General features: G+C 30.9%; 1 protein-coding gene across 1 annotated transcript in view; it reads right to left on the bottom strand.

Moving 5' to 3' along the window:
• LOC142326962 (DIS3-like exonuclease 2) overlaps nt 1-23586 on the bottom strand; it is a 105698-nt gene that overhangs the window by 6293 nt on the left and 75819 nt on the right. The window contains exons 11-14 of the mRNA XM_075369695.1: nt 17301-17548; nt 13240-13498; nt 10115-10293; nt 4186-4378 (exon numbers count right to left, since the gene is read on the bottom strand). Of these exons, the coding sequence (XP_075225810.1) occupies nt 4186-4378; nt 10115-10293; nt 13240-13498; nt 17301-17548 (879 nt within the window). The remainder of the gene's footprint in view (nt 1-4185; nt 4379-10114; nt 10294-13239; nt 13499-17300; nt 17549-23586) is intronic.

Genomic DNA, 23586 nt, shown 5'->3' with positions numbered 1-23586 from the left:
TTGAAGCCTTTACTTTACATCACATGTTGACAGAAACTGTCCATTACTAAGATGAACACTGAAATGTTAAAATGTTTTTCAATTTTAAAAAATACTCAAACACACATTTAGTCTGATACCAACATGTCCATCCATCCTCTCTCTTGGCATCTAACAATTACATTGACTTTTTATTTTTAATTTCTCAACTTCCAGAAGGGTTTTTCATTTAAATATAATAAATGGTGAAACTTGATTAACATTTATAAGTATTGTCAACAGTACATCACTGTTTGTAACTGCAAGTATGTATGAAAAGTTTTCACTCTTGACTCCATTAATTATTGAAAATATGCCGGCTTGTTGAAGTAAACTGGGTTTGGTTGGCATTTTTTATAGCAGAAAATAACGGATATAAAAAATAAATGATCAGAAAGATGAATAAAAAAAGAAATAAATTAAAAGAAATTAAAACAACAAACAATAAAGACATTTTAAATAGAGTAAATTAACATTTACTGGGAAAGAAATTTACCCAATTAAATAATTCTTTAATATAATATAAAAATGGCTGTAAATACAAATAATACACTAAAAAAGGTTTTTAATAGCAATATAGAAGAAAAAGATACATACAAAATGGTATATACAAAATAAGATGTAAATGCAATACAACATACACTGGACAAACAGGAAGAAAATTAAAATTAAGATATAATGACAGATAACACATGAGATCTTTTAAAAATCAAAAAAATAATTCTAATTATGCAGTGCATTTAATAAAACAAGGGTGTATCCCAATGAAAATGGAAGAATCCTCAAAATTAATTCACAAATGTGTTAACGGAAGAGGAATGAACATTTTAGAAAACTTTAAATTAAAAAGTAACAATAAAAGGATAATAAATAAACAGATCAATAATCAAGTAAATGCCCTTTACAAGAACCTCAATTTATTGAAAGCAGGAAATAGATAAATAAAATTAAAAGATAAGTATAACTATTAGTAACATGTAAACAAGAAAAAGGCCAGATAAGTCATGACATCAAATATATGGAGGGGCATCCACTAAATGCTATATAGATTAACAGAAAATCTAAAGCATCAGTACAATAAGTTTTGACAACACAGTGGTTCCAAATGTGTCAAGAAGAGATAAAAGAATGAAGCTAATAAAGGTAAGCATGACTAAAGATAGAAACTATAGTGATCTTAACAGAAATGATAATAATAAATATTATCTTAACAATAACAATTTCATCTATATAGTTTCTCTACGGGTAAAATCTGCAACTGAGTATATAGAAAATACAGCTGAGTGGTTAGGAAGTGTCAGATGATACAACAGACAATACCTAAACTTAGCATCTACTACACTACATGGAAGCGTTGTAGAGACTAAGGATGATGGGATTGAAATCATTTATGAAAAGAGGTGAACAATGGTTTTCAGTAAGAAAACTGAAGATGGCTGATGACTGTGAAAGATTCTCTGTACTATTATGCAAGATTTTGAAACTCATTTTTAAAAAATATATAAAAGCGATTTAAATCAGTAATTACTTACTGAATCAGTATTATTTCTCTCCTAGCCATAATTGATTTATTATGTTGTTAAGTATTTTGAATTAATATAACTAATTATGAGTGAAAACACATAAGGATAGCTACAAAATGTCATTTTTTATATTGTGCATTTAAAAAGAATCATTAAATTTTTATAGCCTCGCATAACATTTACATTATAAATTTGTCAGCTTTTTAAGTACATCTCATTACATGAAGTGTTTATCTAAAGTAACTCTACTGGTTACAGAAAATCTAATTTAAATATTATTAAATAAAAAACAAGTTATTCATAACAAATTTTAACAAAATCAAACATATAAATAAAGTTTTAATATGTTAAGTATCCCTTTTTCTCAAACAGCTTTTAATAGAACATGGGGTTAACTTGTTCAAATTTAAAACGTGCAAGACATCAAGTTTAATTATCTTTGCTGCGTTATTTTTTCTTCATCTTTCTCATTTATTACTTGGATTATATTTTTCAAATATCCTTTTTGCGAAATGATTTTATTTTGATTTAGTTTTTAGAAATACAGCTTATATTTACAGCAGGCATTGTCGCCAAATATCATCGGTATACCCAGTAAAATAATAAATACTTTATCACTTTCTCATTTTGTAAAATTAGCTTCTCAAAAAAATTAGGATTCAGTAAACAAAAATAATATTCCAATAATAGTATTTTTTATGTTATGTTATCATACAAACGTATATGTGTTTTCCCAACAATTCAATAAAGTGGTTAATTATCTTAAAATAAACTCTATTACAAAACTAAGAAATGCAAACTTAATAGCAAAATAACAAGTCAACTTAACAAAATTATTACATGTTTACTCATGCAGTAAATCCTTGATTTTATATGAATTCACGTTAACTTGGTTGTTTCATAGATCTACTAATTCCCAACTAAGAGGATTAAAATGACTAAATGTTGATATATTTTATATAGACAATGTTATATGGTTGGTTATTAATTGATTTTTTTTTTGACTGCTGTGAAAATTATAATTTTAATGTTAACTGGTGATAATAATTTATTCTTTCGCTAACCTGTAGTTTCTAAAAAAAATTACTAACTACTGCCTTCTTGATCACTGGAAATCTTATAAGAAATTGTGGATGGCTGGTTGTTTGTTTAAAGACCGCTTACTACTACGTTATTCTGAGAAGTGGAAGAATATTATAATCAACAAAACTTTGTTTAGAATCTTGATAATTTAAGAACATATTCTTAATCATCTGAATCACTTAAATTCCTAAATTCTACTGTTAAATTTATCTTTATATAACCCATAAAACCACAATAATATGATTATTAGATTAAGGCATAACAACTATATTTAAAAAATAACCATAAAACATACTATAACAGAATATTTGATCAACTGAAGGAAAATAGACACAATGTTATAAGAATTTAGTTGAATTACAGTATTGATATGATTCAGTGAATAAAAAAATTTGAAAAACAAACTGATGAACATTGAATGCAAAAGAAAAATAAGAAAGTGTTTCTAATAATGGAAAACTTGAAATTACATTGATTGGACAACAAATAGAAGGTGAAGAATTTACTGTATTAACTGCTTCTGATGTTGATCTTTTACAATCGTACAATATTGAGTTGACATAGTGGAATTAGAAGAAATTGAACTCGAAAAAAATAGTTTATTGGGAAGAAGCTAATTTATTCATTACAGAATATACAAAACTGGTTTCATCAAAACCACGCATCTGGAAAATTTTAGAGTGACTCAGTTTCTAAACCGATAAGAAGTCTAGTGCAGTGATTATGTAGAGTAGATTCATAAAGTATTAAGCAAGATTTTATGAATTTTTTTTATTTTTGTAATTTAAGTAACCAATTTGTCATTGCTGAGTTAAGCTCTCTCTTATAATTTACATATAATTCTTTATAAATTATTAAATAAAAGCAATTATAAATAATAGCTTTTTTTTGTCTTCATTTGTTAGACTGGTTTGATGGAACTCTCTGATATTCCCTATCTAGTGCCAGTCATTCATTAATAATAAAATATATGACAATATAGTATTGAAAACCTAATTTTATGTAGTTACATTGCTCCATTTTTGCATAAAAATAAGTGGAAGGTAATTTGTTATTTTCCTGACTGGATAAATGGAAAAATTGCTGTAATTGATGAAAAATGTAATCAATTTTACTATTTATTCATTACAAATCATATCCCAGCAATTCCTTCATCTGTAGAATTTTAAAATTTGTAGTATGGCCTGACAATTTCTATCAAAAAAAATGTCAACAGAAGACTTAAAACCAATATACTGGTAAACCGAAAAGCTTATTGATATTCAAGTCAGCCATTGTGGCAAGAATTTAAAGAAGACAACTGATTAACTGAATGAAGGATAATCTGTGCATATGTAAGTATAAATATAAGATGATTTTACTCCATAGTGGTACAGAAAAGATCATTTAAAAGGAATTCTTTTAGCATATAAGATTACAACCATTCCTTAATAAAATATATAACTGAAATTTAACAAAATCAAAATACAACTAAATGCCAATCCAAGCAGGTAATCTTAAACAAATATACGTTGCATGCACAGACATCAATATAATATGCAGCTTTAAAAATTGTACTAACATCAGTGAAAACCTGAACATGGAATCCATATTCAAGTGAAACAACTGTGAAATTATACTGATGAATTTCAATTACTGCACATCTTAATATTAATGACCCATGATTTTTTATATACAACTGCAAAAAGAATTTTTCCATGGTAGTTTCCAGACATGAAGCATTATTGGATGATTTGTTTAAAGTTTTAGCCAGTCTGTAATAAAAAAAAAAAAAAATTAATAAATAAAAAATAACTGAACTACTTAAGCGTTAAGAAGTATTTTAAAAGTTGACTATTTTAAATTTACTACCAATTTATACTTGGGGTAAAAGCAGTGAATTTATGGCATACTTACCTATATCAATAACCTAGATTAAGGGTTTGCTAGTGCAGCTTTATTTTTGTTAGATGCTCTATGCAGTCAATTCATAATGAGCAATAAAATAATTAATAATTCCAAGTGTGAAGTTAAACCTGTTATTTGGTTCCTGATAGAAAAACAATTCTACTACTAAAATTCACTAGAAAATTTGTGATATTTATAAGCCAAATGTTATGAGCGACAGTAAAATAAAACAATAATGTCATTTGTTATTAGAAGAATTAATGATATTTTATAATGAAAATTGTAGCAATAACCTTGTAGTTATAACAGATGAATCGGTATAAAACATTTGATATTGCATCCTAAAGTTGGATCAAAGTAGCAGTCAATGGGATAGTGAGAATCAACATTTTTTGATGCCAAATTAATTAAGATTAATTATTATTAAATTTCCTGTCACTGGATTTCTTTTCATCAAACCTTGGAGCAGTAAATTATAGGTGTACATTTCCACCGAGCAATTTCAGTGATGGAAAATCATTACAAAGGTAAATTGAATGTTAACATGTCAGTAGATTACTGCTGGACATTAATTCAGGATGTTCGTGAGACTAACTACAAAAAAAGAGCATAAAGTATGAAGTTTTAATGTAAATATAAGATACCATTTATCACTTTAATACAAAATTTTAAAAACACTTTTTATGTTTAATTTTCTTTAAATTAAGACTGATAAAAACTGTATATATACAGATGTTAAACCTGCACTAAAATCAATATAGAAAGAAGTTTTACACACAGAGAAATATAAGAAAAATGATATCTGCTGATGTTTTTATCAACTACTTCAGTGAACTGTTCTATCCTAGTGAAGGTCAGCAATTCATCATAACATTGCACACAGTATACTGTGAAGACAAACCTGAATGTCTGTAAAACAAACTTATAATTAATTTCTGAAGTCCACAGTAAAAGAAAAGGGAATCAGAATAATTTAGTTATATACAACAGTTTTAATTTGTATTTATTACATTTTGTTTTATACCTGAAAAAGATTACAAACAAATCTTTAATAATTATAGTAAACTGAACAAATATAAAATATTTGATATTAGATGGCAAAGCCAAAACCCTAATGTTGCTTCAATGAAGACAAAGAATTATTGTAACAAAGATCATTATGAGACACAAAAGTTTTTACAAAAAAGAGGCTCCTGATTGAAGGGTATTCATGAGTGGTACATCAATGAGAGAAAATGTAAAAATATTTTAGTACATAATACTGGATTTAATATTTTTGAAAAATTCTTAATTAAAATTCTACTTTATATTTTCAAAAGTTGGTTTTAAATTAAAATATATTGTTTTAGGTAAGGTTGGATAATCTGATATTTATTTTCTGTAAATGTAACTTATTAATTAATCAAAATTATTTAAATTACTATAATAAATATTAATCAGATCTTTGAAATACAGATAAAAATGATAAAAATTTAACGTTTTTTAAAGCAGATAATAAATAACAAATTTTACATCCAAAAAATGTTTTCCAATTTATTTTTGAGTATTGAAGGACTAAATCACTAAACAAAATTTTTAACTTTGTAGACATATCATAAATCATAGATTGATGTAATTAAAAAGGATCAAATTTAACTGCCCAAATCAAAAAACGTTTTGAAAAGTAAGCACAAATAAAAATTAACTAGCATTATGTTTAATATCTCTGTTTATAAATAAAATTAAAGACAAAAAATGTGAATATCAGTGTAATTACCAATCTCTAAAAAAAAAAATTATTAAACATTTTATTAATTTATCAGAGAAGAAAACAACAAGAAGTTGGGTAAGTTTTATTTTAAGTTATTAATAAGTTAAGTTGGGTAAGTTGAGTTTTATCATGTAGTTGCTACAGTTTCAATATTTTACAAACTTGAACAAGTTAACCACTTTAAACATCTTTTGTAGTTATCATAACTTTTGTTTGAATTTAAAAAAAGTTTACTGATTGAACCGATCTAATAATATTAATTGTCATTATTGATAATACTGGTCTTCAGAAGTTTTATTACAAGTAATTTTGGCTAATTCTTTTGTGATTTTTGACAGTGAATCGAAATATGACCTCAAAATTTATCCTAAGGGCTTCATTTTTTTGTAATTGTCACTTGTAAAAAATGAAAATTACTAAAACGATTTAGTTTCTCTTTTAAGACTAAACAGTAGTAAAGATTTGTTGCGAGTCAATGTTCAAATTAATAATAGAATATGAATATCTTTGGAGTGGAATAATTTCAAGGAATGTCAGGTGTAACTAGTATAGCATTACATTGTAGAATCACATCGATACTATCTATTCACTATGACTTATTCCTTCTAGGAAAAATAAATTTAACACAGTCATACGATTTAACTTGTAGCTTTAACTAATGACATCATAATTGATATAGTCAATTCAATAATTATTTTTTCTGTGGAAACCGCAGACCAAAGAATCAGTTTTGTATTGGCTTTCATGAAAGTTCTTTCACAAGTTTGGTCTTTTGATTTATTCCTACTTTTTCTGATACAGACATGTATTGTTTCTGCAAAAATGTTTAATTTTTATGAAAACTCCCCATATATATCATCCTAACAATTTTTACTGTGTGTGTGCATGCACGTGCAGGTGGAGAATTAACTTTTAAAATCAAAGAAGAAATATTATTCCTTTTAAAAAATCATATGAACTCTATTTTTAATCTAAAATAAGAGATCAGGAAAATCTTGGGCCCTCATATCTGCTGTGTAACTTTATCCTTGTGTAACTTTACTCAGCAGCTGGCTAAGAGGACAGCGGCAACAAATTCCTTTTGCTGTTCTTATGATATGAAGAGAACTTAAGGACCACAGAGAGCTAGCTACTTTTGTATCAAAAAATTCAAAGGTAGCAGAAGTTAATTCAAGAAATCTGTCACATATTCTAGTCTTCCTTTAGCTGTAAGACCTATTCCACATGCAGTGAACTGATAAATGTTCAGGTTTCTCCAGAAACACGGAGTTTAGAAAGAAATATTGATGAAGAAAGTAATGGTGATTTAGAAAGTAATGAAGAAGACAAAGATCGAGATTTCCAAGGCAAGAACATCAACCTCACAAAATTACTCAAACAGAACTCAACTGTATGGTTTGCGATCTTAATTTGTCTAAAATACAGTCAAAGTTACTGGCTTCAAGGTTAAAAGGCTGGAACCTCCTTGAAAACAGCATTTAAATATTTTTCTCTGTTAGGCAGCAAAAATTTTAGCACCTGTTCTTGTTAAAAGATAATATAGTGTACTGTAATGATGTAAATTCTTTATTGGACAGCAACACAATCCTACAGAAGACAGATTTTTTTGTAGATTCCTTCAAAAATGAGTTTAAACACCATTCTCCTTCACAATGGAAATGAGAAACCATCAATTCTTCTTATGCAGTATAAATGAAGGAGATATATAACAATAAGAAAAGTATTTATTATAGGAACATATGTGGAGACTTAAAGGCGAGTCATTTTATTGGGACTGCAGGTCAGTTATACTAGGCAGTGTTGTTTCTTATGCAAGTAGGACAGTAGAAACAGAAAAAGGTCATTCCAGAGACTGAATAAGGAGAAAACTAAAGAAAAGCATATATTACGTAAGGCAGTATGATACTATACAATTCTTTAAAATATCAGGTTTTCTAAACCGCTATTTATAAAAAAAATCTGCCATTTTATTTATTTTTTGACCCTTTTAGTAATAAATATACATTACCTGTTTTGTATATATATATATTTTACACTTAATACAAACATTTTATACTTAATATACATCTATATTAAGAATATTTCTTAATTGTTTTATACATCTGTAATCTTGTGTAAGTTATAAGTGCATAGTTTCATTATAACTTTTTTATTACAAAAGATCAATTTCTTTAATTTAACTTTCATTCTTTATGGAACTATTCTAAATTATGAACAAAAAACCATACGTCCAATATTATATGTTGTGAAGCCAGTGGGGGAGCAATGGCCTCCCTCACAAAGGCCTTGCATTTTGAAAACCCAGTTGAAAAGAATTGAAACATTTTATCAACAAAATAACCAGTTGCAACTCAGTAATTAACGTGAATATATCTTTTTTCTTAATAGGCAATTAAGAGAGACTAATATTGCTCTAATGCATAAATCATAATAACATGCAAACTGATATAGATTACGTTATCAATCAGTACGCTAAGATTCGTAATCATTGAGTTGGATTTATTCTGTAAATAAATTATTATACAAAATAAAATGTGAAAAATTTTGGATTGTAATGTATTAATTAATTGTATATATTGAAATCAATGAACAAATAAAATCAACTCAATTTAAATCTTCATCTTATTATCTTTTATCCCTTCTTATGTTATTATATAATTTTGATTAATTGCATGGCAGTTTTGATTAAAATTATTAGGACTAAACAATCTAAGTTTAAAACTTAGCTTCTGGATTCTCCATGAGGGTCACTTCGAATAACTTACAGCTTAATTTTTATAAATTGAAATAAAATTGAAGAAACTTAACACTCTTTTTGGTTTTCCAGAAACCGCCCCTTTTTGCCTCTTTTACAGCAATAAAAATTATTGGTTAAATAATTTTTCATAATTAAAAATAGTTCAGAACATACAGTATGTATCCAATAAAAGTGTAAGAAATACTATATACCCAACCCAATTAGAAGGAAATAGGAAAATGTGACCTCTTGCCTCCAATGACCCCTCGCTAAATTCAGTTGCTGGATCCGCTCCTGTGTGAAGCGAGATGTAAGGATTTGCTCGATGAATTATTCGTCACATAAGCTTGAAACTTGTACATGGAAATATAGAATGGAAATTGTGCAGCGTATGAAAAATGTCATGCCTGGCTAGATTTTAAACCTTAGACCTTCAAAATGAAAGGCTGAGGCAATTTTCTTTACTGCAGGTTGATTGTATGGATAGTATGTGATGTGGTGGAGTATATGTCTCGATTTACTTTTAACATTAATAATGAGGATTTTAAATAATATTTAAGAATTTATTTTAAAATAAAAAATTACAATTTACATTTCAAACTGAAGAAAACTGATCTATGATTTTTTTCTGGAAACAAACATTATGCTTAATAGAAAGTAATAACTGATAATACCACAATAAGAATAGTATTATTAAACGCAGAGTTTGAAAATGAATTAAAGATCAAAAAGACATACCTCAGTCGGTGTGTTTTCTGTTTAATTAATAACTCTACTTTGGAGATTTAATGTATCGCAAATTTGTACAAATCCGAAGTCAATTAGATATTGTGATATTATTTTTTTATAAACTTAGCAGTTGAGAGAATACATGCGAAAAAGAGGGATGAAAGCTGGAATCTTGTTTGTTTTTCCTGCAACTTAGGTAACAAATAATTGCTTGTGATGAGAAAAGACAGCCATTAAAAGAATACAGAAATATCTGAGAAGAAATATGAAAAAATAAAAAATCACTAATAAAAATACGCGTACTTTCTGTTATACTTTTTCTCAGGACTTAAAAACAATATAAGGTATTATTAAAATAAATATGATATTTAATAAGGTAATACATACGACATTACATATTGATGAGACCAATCAGGTTTTTCAGTGTATCCAATACTAGCAGCCAAAAGACGATGATTAACTATATCTGCATATCTTCTAATAGGTGATGTAAAATGAGTGTATAGAGGAACATTCAAAGCATAATGATGCAGGCTGTTGTCGTTTACAGAACAATATTTAGCTCCCTGTTAAGAAAAAAGAACACAGAAACTAAAATAGAATGCTAAAAAAATGTAGGCTTATTGTGTAAACTTAAGACATAGGTAAAAAAATGCAGTAAAAATTTGTAACAGAAAGAAACATGGAAATTAATTTAGATACTATGACCTTTATTATTAAAATTTCACCCAGTAATGTCTAAATCTATAGAGATCATACACATCATATTTCTATAAAAAAGTTAATTTATAACAAAATAAAATTATCTTACAATAAACCCTTCTCTTTATAAATCAGTACATTCATATGTATGTAATTATATTCTCTTAAAGCTCAAGCACTAATGAACTGACTTGAGTTGTTCTTTTACAGATATTTTATGTATAAATTTATCCATAATTCCATTAGTGAATGAGGAGTAAGGTTTAAACAGACAGAGGTTGTTTTCAGGTATTTTGTTTTTAAGAGATTAATGTTTTTTGTAGCGTACACTATCTATGAGGGGCGTTCAGGTCAATACAGGACTATTAAGTTTTAATAAACATAGAGCACACTTATGATAGTAAAAAATATGTTTATTTCTCTATGTAATCCTTTGCAACATTTATCCCACCGTTTCACTAGTGCTTGTCTACTTGCAGTATAGAAAGATTTGTCATTACTTTGAAACCAAGATAGGACTGACTGCTTCATCGCATCGTTACTGTTGAAATGCTGGCCTCCATGAACAATTTCAAGGGCCTGAACAGGTGAAAATTACTGGAAGTGAGATCTGGACTATACAAGGGTGTAACTCCTAGTCAAAATCTTGTAATGTGCATGTCGTATATTGGGCTGTATGAGGTTGTGCATTGTCCTGCATAAACAGAACACATTTAGTGATTGCACCAGGTCATTTTTTCTTGAGAGCAATGTGTACATCTTGAAGAACTTTGCAGTAGTACTCGCTGTTATTACTGACTCCACTGGGTAGGACGATGCGAATGATGCCATTTTTATCCCAAAAAAACAGGCCGTAACTTTGGTGGCTCCAAACCACCTCGACTGGGATCTTCACTCATTGATGTACAGCCTTCTTTAAAATGTTTGCACCACTCAAATGTTTTACTGCGACTAAGAGTCTTATCACCATACTGTACAAAGAGTCATGAATAAATTTCACCAAGATTTACACCTTCATTCATGAGAAATTTCATTACAATGCGCTGTCCCACCTATCCATTTACTCCATTGGATGCCATGTTCTTTATGACTGGCTGTTGTTGTTGTCTAACATCGATTCATGCCAGTGTGCCATGCGGTAATAGTTGAAATTACTTTATTCAACATAAAAATGAACGGCATTAAAGTACTTTACAACTATTATTTGATATTACAAAGTTTTTATTAGGCCAGCTTAAATAATGCATTTCATCCTATTAATTTAATACCATACATTAGAATAATGAGAGCAATATCATGTTTATTTCTGTCAGAATATCGATACCATTTGTGTAAAATTATTCTGTCATAACTTTCTCTCATCCCATGTAGAGTAAATTCATCCATAACATCAGTATAACTTTATTTATCTGACTAGATCACATATTTAGACTTATTTAAACACTATTCTGCTGGGTTTCTTTGATGTTTTATAACATTAAATGAAATATGAAGCATCACTTCTTGCCACAGACCAAATAGCTGTCCAAACAGTGAGTGGGAGCAGGTGAAAAATTGTGCCAAAGTAAAATGTAAATGCTCTATCTGATAGAAAAGTCATGGTTATGGTTTTTTGGGATTAATGTAGTGCGATGCTCATAAACTACCAATAAAAAGACCCACTGCTGAGGAATATTATGTCTCACTACTGGATCGATTGAAGAATGTTCTATTCAGGCTAAACATCTACATCTGGCCAAAAGAGAGCTCTTTCATCATGACAATGTGCCTCGCTGCACACATGTCTTGGGTTGATGCTGGAAAACTCCATGACCATGCTTTGAAGTGCTTCCACATGGGCTGTATTTGGCTATCAGTGATTTTTTCCTTTTCCCATTCCTGAAGAAATGGATTGCTGGACAAAAGATTCACTCTGAATGATGAGGTCAAATCTGAGTCAACCGTTTATTTTGCAGAGTTGAACAAATTTTATTACACTGAGAGTATTTACAAGTCGGAAAGTCTGTAAAATCTATTGAATTGCAAGGTTACTGCGTTGAAAAAAGATTTCTTAAAAATTCTGAGTTTTCTTTGTCCAATTTTCTCTTAATTCTGACATAGGATTCCCTGTGGCAGAACTTTCTGAACAGACCGCATAATATTTATTGTGAATAATTATAACTAAATGATGTGGAATTACCAAACAATGGTTAAAAAGAAAAATTGACAACAATGTGAATTCACAGCAGACGGTAACTAAAGTATGACCCCAGAAAGAGTGGTTTATAGAACCATATAAGTATCTGTGAAAAATCCTGAACCATTGTGTATAAAAGAATGAAAAATATCATCCCAGTAAGGTTGATATATTTGTAGATTTGTTTTCCTTCCCAGATTTTAACTAGCAATTTTTAGTTGTTTCATTTCAGCAAAGTTTTTTCTATTTGGTTAAATGTAGGTATATATCTTGGAATATATTTAATTTGAAAATCAACATTTTTGAATTGAGCCTACAAGATTTTTTTTTCTATTACTGTAATACTTACTGATACTCTTCATCATAGTCATTACTACTTTGATTCAACAATTAAACATTTTACATCTGTTGTTTATATGAGTAATGACTCATCTGAACTGAATTAGCCAAGTGAAGAAAGACTCCACAGCATGCAGATTCATAATATTACTTAAAAGTAATTTTCCTCTACTTTTATGAAACCAGATTTAAAGTTTATAAATTCTATCCCTTTTTTTGTTACAAATTTAGGAGAAAAAATAAATTTTTATTATCAAAGGCTAAGTTAAAATAATAAAAATGTCATTTAACTTACCGTCATTTTTAAAATAATGAGTTTAGACAAAACCAAAATCATGATTTCATTTTTCTTATACTTCAATAACGATTTGCATAAACTTCTACAAGAATTAATATCGATATCAACTCCACAACTGAATAATAATGTCTTTAATTCACTCATTAAATTTACATTTGGATGACTATGTTTTCTGAAGAGAGAAATTTCTGGATAAACATCAAACAATTGACTGGCTACTGTTTTATTTGCCAATAACATAAATTCCTCGATCATCCTAAAAGTTATAAGATGTTCAATTTAAAATAAAAGTAAAACCTTTAAAAAATTAAACGAAAATTTGAGACTAAACTGAATAGTAAATTACTTTTAATAACAAGTGTAATAATTCAGTTTTAATATATGTAAGAGCTACTGACCACAGGGTGCACATATAAGATCACAGAAAGAATCATTAGCAGTTAAAATATTTCATAATTATATAAATATTTCAGAGCACTCTGTTGCTATAATGTTTAAAAGGCTCAATATTATTAAACTGACAACCCTAAATCAACTAAATAATTCATGTCTAATAAAGCACTGTGACAAGATTATTAATCGATAATATAGCAAATTTTTTAAATTTGCAATATTTAATATATATATATCAGCAGTATTATACTAGCTATGGCACGCCTTCGCAGCTAGGCCCTCTGGGCCAGTTGCCCTGGTGGGCGGCATCTCAGAATGTGATTATTAGGTGTCCAAAATTGATTGCCTCTTATGTAAAAAATTTTTTTCTGAATGATGAAAATTGTTATAATGAAAGTTACATTAGAAATTGATACTAATGAATTGGGATTTTCTGCTAGTGATCAGTACATTCCGGTGCCTACTTTTTGCTTATAGTTCATTATTTTATTAAAAAAAAAACAATCACATAAATAAATTAAAAATATGTAAAAAAAATGTTTAAAACACCACTCTTAAATTAAATGCACTAAAAGGTGAAAAATTATTTTAGGACGGTATCTTAGAATGAATTTGACAACAAGCTTTGATGGTGTAAAGATACGTGAAAGTCATTGGTTCAAATTAAAAATTTGATGTTTTTGGCAATTTTTTCTTAAGCGTATTTGGTCCCCACCTTTTATGACATTTATCACACAAGAAAAATATGGCAAAAACATAAATTTTTAATTTGAAGCTGACTTTCACATAATCTTACATATCACCATCAAAGCTTGTTGTCAAATCCATTCTGAGATACTGTCCCTGTATCATTAAATTGTAAAAGATTTAATTTCCGGATAACCAAGATCCGATCGATCAAGAGTTTACCCGATGCGTTAAACAGTTAGCGCTCGACTTGTTGATACATACACCGTTTGAATCCTGAAAATCGGAAGAGCGGTTGCCGAGATATTACGGTGGAACCCCATTGCAACCCCTCCCCAATTTATGAACGGGGCCCCGGGAATACTTGAAAATATTATCATCCGACGGGTACCACTGGGAGCGGAAGGGATAACGTCGCAGGGGATCGAGCTAGTTTTTCAGAGCGCTAGGACCAACCGTTTTCGAGATACTTACGATTTTCATCCGAAAATTCGGATCCGGCTAAAAAGTACTAAATTTCCACAAAACTTTGATATACAGGTGTTCCTAAAATGGTGGGCTGGCTATACTTATTCGGATTCTACTTGTAGAATTAAAACATTTAAATTTTGAAGGTTAAGACAATCTCTCAGAAAAAGACTGGAGGCTTGTGTAATTTCTAATGGTGGACACTTTCAATATCTCTGATAACTTTTAACAATTGTTAACTGTTTAAGTACACATAATGTTCTACAATAATTAATGTAAGATTATCGCAGATAGTCGTTTTATTTTTTTAATTATTAGGTCTATTATTGTGAAAAAATTATTACTTAATTTGATACTAATTTACAATAATTAGTTTACATAATATAATTTGTTTACATCAAAAATTAATTTAATTTAAATGTCAGGAAAAGATTTTTGAAAGTATGTTTGGAGTGTTGCTTTATATGGAAGTGAAACTTGGACGTTCCAAGTACCTGAGAAGAAAATATTAGAAGCTTTTGAAATGTGGTGCTACAGGAGAATGTTAAAAATCAGATGGGTGGATAAAGTGACAAATGAAGAGGTGTTGCGGCATATCGATGAAGAAAGAATCATTTGGAAAAGTATAGTTAAAAGAAGAGATAGACTTATAAGCTACATATTAAGCCATCCCAGAATAGTCGCTTTAATATTAGGTCATGTAGAAGGAAAAAATTGTGCAGGCATGCAACGTTTGGAATATGTAAAACAAACTGTTAGGGATGTAGGATGTAGGATGTAGGTGGTATACAGAAATGAAACGACTAGCACTAGATAGGGAATCTTGGAGAGCTGCATCAAACTAGTCAAGTGACTGAAGACAAAAGAAAAAAAAATTTACAATACTAGAATTAACAATTAATATTTAATCGAATTGAAGGTAAGTGAAATTGGAGGACAGGAAAACAGACACAAAATTACATCAATTTTCTGGTATAACTCAGCTATTTGTTAACCAATTTTAAAAAATAGAATGCAATTTTATTCAAAATAAAAGGCTTCATATTTTAGCAAAACATAAATTTTGATAAAGGTAATATTTACAGAGATATAGTGGACTGAAAAATAAACATGGCTGCCATTTCGTAGTTTGCGAAGGTATTTAATTCCTGATTTTTTACTAATTTTAAAATTTTATTACCATGACGCTTAACCAAATATTAATGTGATTCCTCTAACCGAACTTAAGATATAAATTTTTATATAAAAATAACAAAATGGCGGACAGTGGGAGAACGCAGGAGAAATTATCATTTTCCCTATGGATATTTTATATTTAATTTTACAAGTAGAATCTGAAAAAGTATAGCCAGCTCACCAATTTAGAAACACTCTGTATATATGGTACATCAATATATAACAAGTATTCACCTGAACACCACGAGTCATGTACTAACAAATTGGGATTTTCTGCTAGTGATCGGTACATTCTGGTGCTAAGCAACGGGGGACGCACACAGACACACATATAAATGCCATTTAGTAGGGTAGGATCCGCACTATTTTATACTGCTCACTCAAATACATATTGTATTATATTATTTTTTCTCTTTTTTTTTCCACAATTTGTATTTATACAATTCAAATTAACTTCAAATGCCAACATGAAATTAATGTGAAAATTTTAATAAAAGTAAGCTTAAATATTTCATGCACAATCAATTTAATTCTTAGGTCCAGATAATGAATGTCCCTTTTTCAATTAAATAATTCGTATCACTGATAGCTGGCTGCTACGTCTTCATCATGAACATTTGTTCACCCTTCTCAAAATGAGTAGCACCATCTTATTTCTGGGTCACTCATAACATATGGCCTGTGAATTAAACCACAGAGTTGTTTTCTTCCATCAATAATCAGATTATTCGTTGTACTTCGCACTTGGCAGCATAATTAATTATAGGACTCTTTATAAATGGATGAATATAAACAACTAATAACAAAATGATTTAACTATTGACTGAAATAACAGCTACACAAGCGCCATCTGTTTACATCACGTATATAAGCAACAAATTCAAAACAGTCCTTACTTTAAAAACACATCTCGTATTTATGCAGAATTAAAGTTAGAACTGTCCAAAGTAAGTTTTTTTTTGTAGAAGTACTACTCTACATAATGTAATTTATGATTTTCTTTAAAATTCTTGGCTGATAAGTGTTAATCAATGTAAAATTGATAATAAATTATTTTTATGTATACTTTTTATAGCTGCTATAATGTAATAGAGGAAAATGAAGAGATCAGTATCTCATAATTTTAAATCTAGCACACCTGACCGCTATTCTTGACTTTATATAACTGCTAAAAACTCATATATGAGATTTCATCACAAATTTTTACAAGAAAAAACATGATTTTTTTTCACTAACTCGCAAGTCTTTTGCATGTGGATAAATATAATTAAATCTAAATAAGTGGATAAATATAATTAGGTCTAAATAATCTACACATAAAAAAGATAACTTACTTAAGAACATCATTTTTTACAAAAGCTTTTAATGATTTAGGATGTTTAGTAATAGGATCAAAAGAATATTGAAGCTCAACTTTAGAACTACATAAAAATCCTTTTTCTGATCTTTTTAATTCCAATTTATTTGATATCCGATATAAAGTTTTAATATTCTTTATGCAGTCACTTATCTTAAATTCACCAAATATTTCTTTAGAATTTTCTTGATTTTGAAGATTACCCTTATCTTCTTGTAAAATTTCCTGTTATAAAAAAAGCAATTCTAATGTTAAAATAGTAAAAAGTGGTTTTACAGGAAATAACCTGATTCAAGGAATTTGACTGGAGTTATAAAATTGAAGCTAAAGAAGGTTAAAAAAAAGACAAACAAAAATATAACAGCATTTGGCTTGTTATAAACAAGAAGACCAGAGAAATCGACAATAGTTCAGTATTGCCTGGAAACTGGTTACAAAATTAGTTTGTAGATGATAATTTTTTTTAAAATCTACCTAACAAACAAAAACTACATGGGAAATTTATTTTATCTACAGAGATGTAGAAACTTCATTGCTGATCAACAGTAGGGGCCAATATACGTACAACAGAATTTTGAATTTATTTTAATCTTTTTTTAAAAAATTTCAATCAGAACATTAAATTGTTATCCTGTCCCTTAAATTTTCTTCAAGGTAAGGAATATCTCTTTGAATGGATTAAAGTTCATATTTTTATGTTTACTGATAATAAATTTTTATCTATCCAATCTTCATAAGAGATATCCATTAGGTCATGGTGGGAAATCTGAGTTGAAGGTTTCAGTGATATACATGTTTTTTTTAAATGAATATATGCTTTCTACTGAGATTAACCAAATTACATAGTTGTTTCAATTTTTTACTATTATTTTAAAATCATCACTACAAAATGTGACTGGAAAGTTTTAAGACAGAAACTCCCACTGCTCAATAGGAGGAAGTAGGTTTGCCTGTGAGTGTGGAAGGGAAGCGTGTTTTGCCTTTTAAACATCCTGAAAGATCACAGTGATAACTGTGTTCAGAGAGTGGCATCTTGGTGAGTGAAGACATGTCTTCAGTTCTTGGCAGATAATCGATTTCACAAAATGGATGCAAAAACGGAACAGCAAGTTTGTGTCAAATTTTGTTTGAAAACCAGGAAATCAGTTTTGGAGACTTATGAACGCTTAAAAACAGTTTTCAGGGATAAATGTCTGAACTGGTCAAATGGTTTTATCTTGTTCAGCAGGTTCAAAGGTGGCTGTGATGACCCTGGTCTGGCTGGTCTTCCACCTCAATAACCAATGAAAACATAGTGAAAGTTCACGATTTAGTGCACTCTGATTGTAAAAATACAATTAAGGAAATGGCTGATGAACAGAATTTAAGTTTCTTTGTAGTTTGGTCAATTTTAACTGAAGATCTAAACATGTATACAGCGTCCATGAAATTCATTTTGAAATTGTTGTTAGACCAGCAGAAACATCGATTTGAAGTGTCCCAAGAACTGATCAGTAGAGATGAAACTGACCCAGACTTGTTAAATAGGGTAATTACAGGAAACAAATCATGGGTTTTTATTTGTATAACCAAGAAACAAAGGCACAATCACCACAATGGAAGAGTCCAAATTTGCCACCACCAAAAAAAGCATGACAAAGTTGGACAAATGTGAAGACAATATGGGTGGTTTTCTTTGATTCTACACGTAGCATGCATCACGAATTTATCCCTAGGATGCAAACAGTCAACCAGGAATACTATAAAAGTGTCCTTCAGCCTTTCTGTGAAAATGTACAGAAGAAAAGCATTGCACTGTGATGAGACAAGAATTGGATCCTCTACCACAATAATGCACCAGCTCATCGTGCATTCTCGATTGCGGAATTTTTGGTCAAATTTCTGTGCTTTCACAAACCCCCTGATTTAGCCCCTGCTGACTTCTACCTGTTTTCTAAATTAAAATTTTTGCTGAAAGGGAACGAATTTGATTCGGTTGAAGATATCCAAGCAAATATGAGAGGGTTCTTAACACCCTTAAGATAGAAAATTTCCAGGAATGCTTCCAAAAGTGGAAACACTATTGGAGCCATTGTGTTCATCAGAAGGAGATCCATTACAATAGCTAGAAAGTACTGCCCTTTTTGAAATTACAAGCCAGTCTTAAAAACTTTCCAATCACATCTCATATAAATAACTTGTTTCGTACGTATTACTTGTCAATTATTTCTTTTATTTTCATTTATCTATTAACTTAAACAAGGCTCAGCTGATAAATTTTGCACATATATGCATAGCATGGGAATGAAAAGAGATATTGGAATGAAATAAAAAATGAATAAAAGTATAATATCTTAGCTACAAAATGCAGTATTTATTTTTCAATATAATCCCTGTTTACATTGCTACACTTTTCCCGTGTGACAAATTTTTGCATAACATCATTGAAAAATTCTAGCAGTCTTTCTCAGATCCAAGTGGCCACAGCTTATTTCACCTCATTGTCAGTGGTGTATTACGTTGGAGATACCTCTAGAGATGAGGGAAGAAGTGGAAGTCGCACAGAGCCTGTTAGGGGACTTGAGAGAATATATTTCTTTCTGGATCTCCATATTAACTGGATGATCCGCAAGGAGTGGTCTATAGTGGTGGGTTTTCTTCGCGCCCTTGCGGTGTGTAGGTCTGCAGAGCGAGTTTAGTCGAGGTATTTCATCATGGCAGGTTCCCGGGTGGCTAGGGTTCCAGCCTAGGCATTGGATTGGTTGGAGGTAGGCGCATTGGCATCGTTCCATGGCTATATTGGTATTGTTTATGATTCAATTTGGGGCTCCTGCCGGCGAGGTATGGTTGCCCGTGGTATGGCCCGAGGTATGGAGCACACCCCTGGTTGCACCCAGTCAACCATGGGCCACCGAACCAGGAGCGTGCTCCCGGTCGCATGCCGGTCCTTCGTTCTGCTGGTGGCGGTCCTGATTGTGACTTGGTAATGCCGCGCAAGACTCCATGATGGGACCGGGTGGTGGTGTGAGGTTTGTCCCCCGGCTCCTCCGCGGACCGGAATGTGGTTACGTACCCCTTATTATGTGACTTAATCTGGTCGACTTATTTGGGTGCAGGTGTGAATTTATATGTTGCACAAAACATAATTTTGATTGGTATGAGTGAAGCACTAATTTAACTTTCAACTCATTCGTTTTCTGAGGCCACAGTCACGAATGGTAATATCAAATTTGGAGAAGGTGCGGGTCCGCGCCGCAGTTTCGGTTAGTTAGTTTCAGGGAATCGTGTTAGGTTGTATGTGATGTCTGTTTGAGGCCTACGTGAAGGCAAAACTTGATTTGTATTTTACTGATGCAAACGTCTGCCGAGGCATTTATATCGGTGGCACCCAATCAAGGCCTGGCTGATGACTGAGATATAATCAGTTGAAGGGTCTAAAGATGACGATGAAGCCCCTCAGGGCTCGGAACGGAGGAGGGGGTGTGGCGACCGGTAAACATCATAAGGTACCCACCTTGTGTGTTCCCCCTGCAGAATAGGCTGAAACTTCTGCTTGCAGAGAGCCATCAGAGAGTTTGCACAGTAACCATCGTGCACAGATTATACAGTAAACCAATTGATCGATAATAGGCCTACTTGTTCTTTAGATATGGCTAACTGAACAGTGATGAGTTACTGGGCAATTTGCTGGTCACTTTGAAGCAAATCATCCATCTGCTTTTAATGTTTCTCGTCGGTCACAGAAACTGGTTGTCCACTGCGAGGTACTCGACTCCATTTTAACTGCTACTGAATACAAACCGGTAGACGGATTTCAACGTATTGTTGAAATCCGTCAGGTTTTCAGAAGAAATTCAGGTTTGTAGAGGAGGATTTTAGCTATCACGTGCTGCCACACCCAACTCAATAGTACCTTTTGTCTCCGTGTAGCACACTAGTGTGCAAAATTTATCAGCCAAGCTTCGTATAATCTTTTCCTTAGTGTCTACTGATTATTGTTAACCAAGTGGTCATTTAGTTTTAGATGTTAACTAATATTTTTGTAAACAGTTTTTGAATGTAATTCTGTTATCCAGTATTGCTGTATACATTGCTGGCTTGATTTTTGTAACTATGTGTATTATGAACATCATTTATAAGACATTTTTATTAATATGCTGTAATACACAATTTTAACTTAACCTTTGAGAATGGAAGGGGTAAAACAATCATTTGGCAGTTATACAACTCTCTCTACTTTTCTTCCATTACATGCAATACTAACATTTTAATTACATAAATAAAATTATTGCATATACTTAAAATAATTGCAGGTGAATGACTTTGAGGTATAAAGAATGGTGTATATTTGATGAGATGGCAGGTGTTTATAAATCTTAAATATTTGTTTTACTAGAACTATAAACTCCCTCTATGAATCATGAGACCTTGCCAATGGTGAGGGGACTTGAGTGCTCAGTGATACAGAGTAGCTGGACCGAAGATGCAACCATATCAGAGAGGCAGACGAGGGAATGATTCCTGAAAGAGGGCAGCAGCTTTTTCAGTAGTTGTTAAGGGCATAGATCAGGAGGCCTTAACCGTATCATGCAGTACTCAGAGGATTGAGTATCTTCTGAGTACTGCACAGCTGAAAGCAATGGAAAACTACAGCTGTTTTTTTTTTCAAGATAATGTAGCTCTCTGCATTTTCATGTAACAAAGACGAATTTGCCTTTCTTGGTAAAATATTCCAGAGGTAAACTAGTCCCCTGTTCAGATCTCCGGATGGGAAGGAAGGGGTCACCAGAAAATTAAAAAATAGCATTCCACGAGACAGAGCATGGAATGTTAGAAGTTTATCAGTGGTATGTTTTAAGTTTATAAGTAGGAATTAGTGAGGTTCGGTGGGAAGAGGAAAATGACTTTTGGTCAGGCGAGTTTAGAATAATTAACTCAGAATCAAATAAAGGGCAGGCAGGAGCAGGTTTTGAAATGAACAAGAAGAAAGGGAAGTGAATAGAATATACCAAAAATCTTAACGACAAATCATTGTAATCAGGATAATATCAAAACCTAAGCCGACAATGATTGTTAATATCCATATGCCTACAAGTACCCACGATGATGATGAGGTAGTGTATACGAAGAAATTGACAAAAGAATTGCACATAAAAGGATAAAATTTAATTATAGTTGGAGATTGAAATGCAAACACTGGAAAAGGTAAGGAAGGAAATATTGTGGGTGAATACAGGCTGGGCAAAAGGAATGAAAGAGAGGACCGAATTATTGAGTCTTGCACAAAGTATAATTTAGTAATTGCCAACACCCAGTTTAAATATCAGAATTGAAGAATATACATATGGAAAAGCCAGGTGATACCACAAAATATCAGATAGATTATATCATGGTTAAACAAATATTTAGAAATCAAATCGTTGACTACAAAGCTTATACTACAGCAGACATTGATAGTGACCATAATTTAATGATAATGAAATGTAGATTGGGGTTTACAACCCTGAAGGAACGGTGTCACATGAATTGGTGGAATTTAGAGAAGCTACAGGAAGAGGAGGTAAAGAAGATTTTTGAGGAGGATATTGCAAGAGGTCGGAGTAAAAAGATAAAGTAGAAAATGTAAAAGAAGAATGGGAGAATGTTAAAAAGGAAATTCTTAATTAGCAGAAGTGAACTTAGGTGGAACAAAGTGAACTGGTAGAAAACCGTGGATATTAAAGGATATACTGCACCTGATGGATGAGCATAGAAAATATAAGAATGCTAGTTATGAAGAAGGTAAAAGGAACTATTGACAATTAAGAAATACTATAAACAGGAAGTGTAAACTAGCAAAAGAAGAATAGATTAAAGAAAAGTGTTCAGAAGTGGAAAGTGGATCATTGGTAAAATAGACAAAGTATACAGGAAAGTTAAGGAAAATTTTGTGGAAGATAAATTAAAATTTAATAATGTGTTAAACAGAGATGGTACACCGATTTATAATACGAAAGGAAAGGTCGATAGGTGAGTGGAATATACTGAAGAGTTATACGGAGGAAATGAATTAGAAATTGGTGTTATAGAGGAAGAAGAGGAAGTCGAAGAGGATGAAAGAAGAGAAGCAATACTGAGCTCTGAATGTAAGAGAGCATTAAAAGATTTGAAAGGAAGAAAGGCTCCTGTAATAGACGGAATACCTGCAGAATTACTGCGCAGTACTGGTGAGGAAGTGATAGATTATACAAACTGGTGTGTAATATTTACGAAAAAGGGGAAGTTCCGTCAGACTTTAAAAAGGA

This window comes from Lycorma delicatula, chromosome 6, assembly GCF_047948215.1.
Source record: "Lycorma delicatula isolate Av1 chromosome 6, ASM4794821v1, whole genome shotgun sequence".
Lineage (NCBI taxonomy): Eukaryota > Metazoa > Arthropoda > Insecta > Hemiptera > Fulgoridae > Lycorma > Lycorma delicatula.
This window is presented reverse-complemented; position numbering and strand designations above follow the sequence as displayed.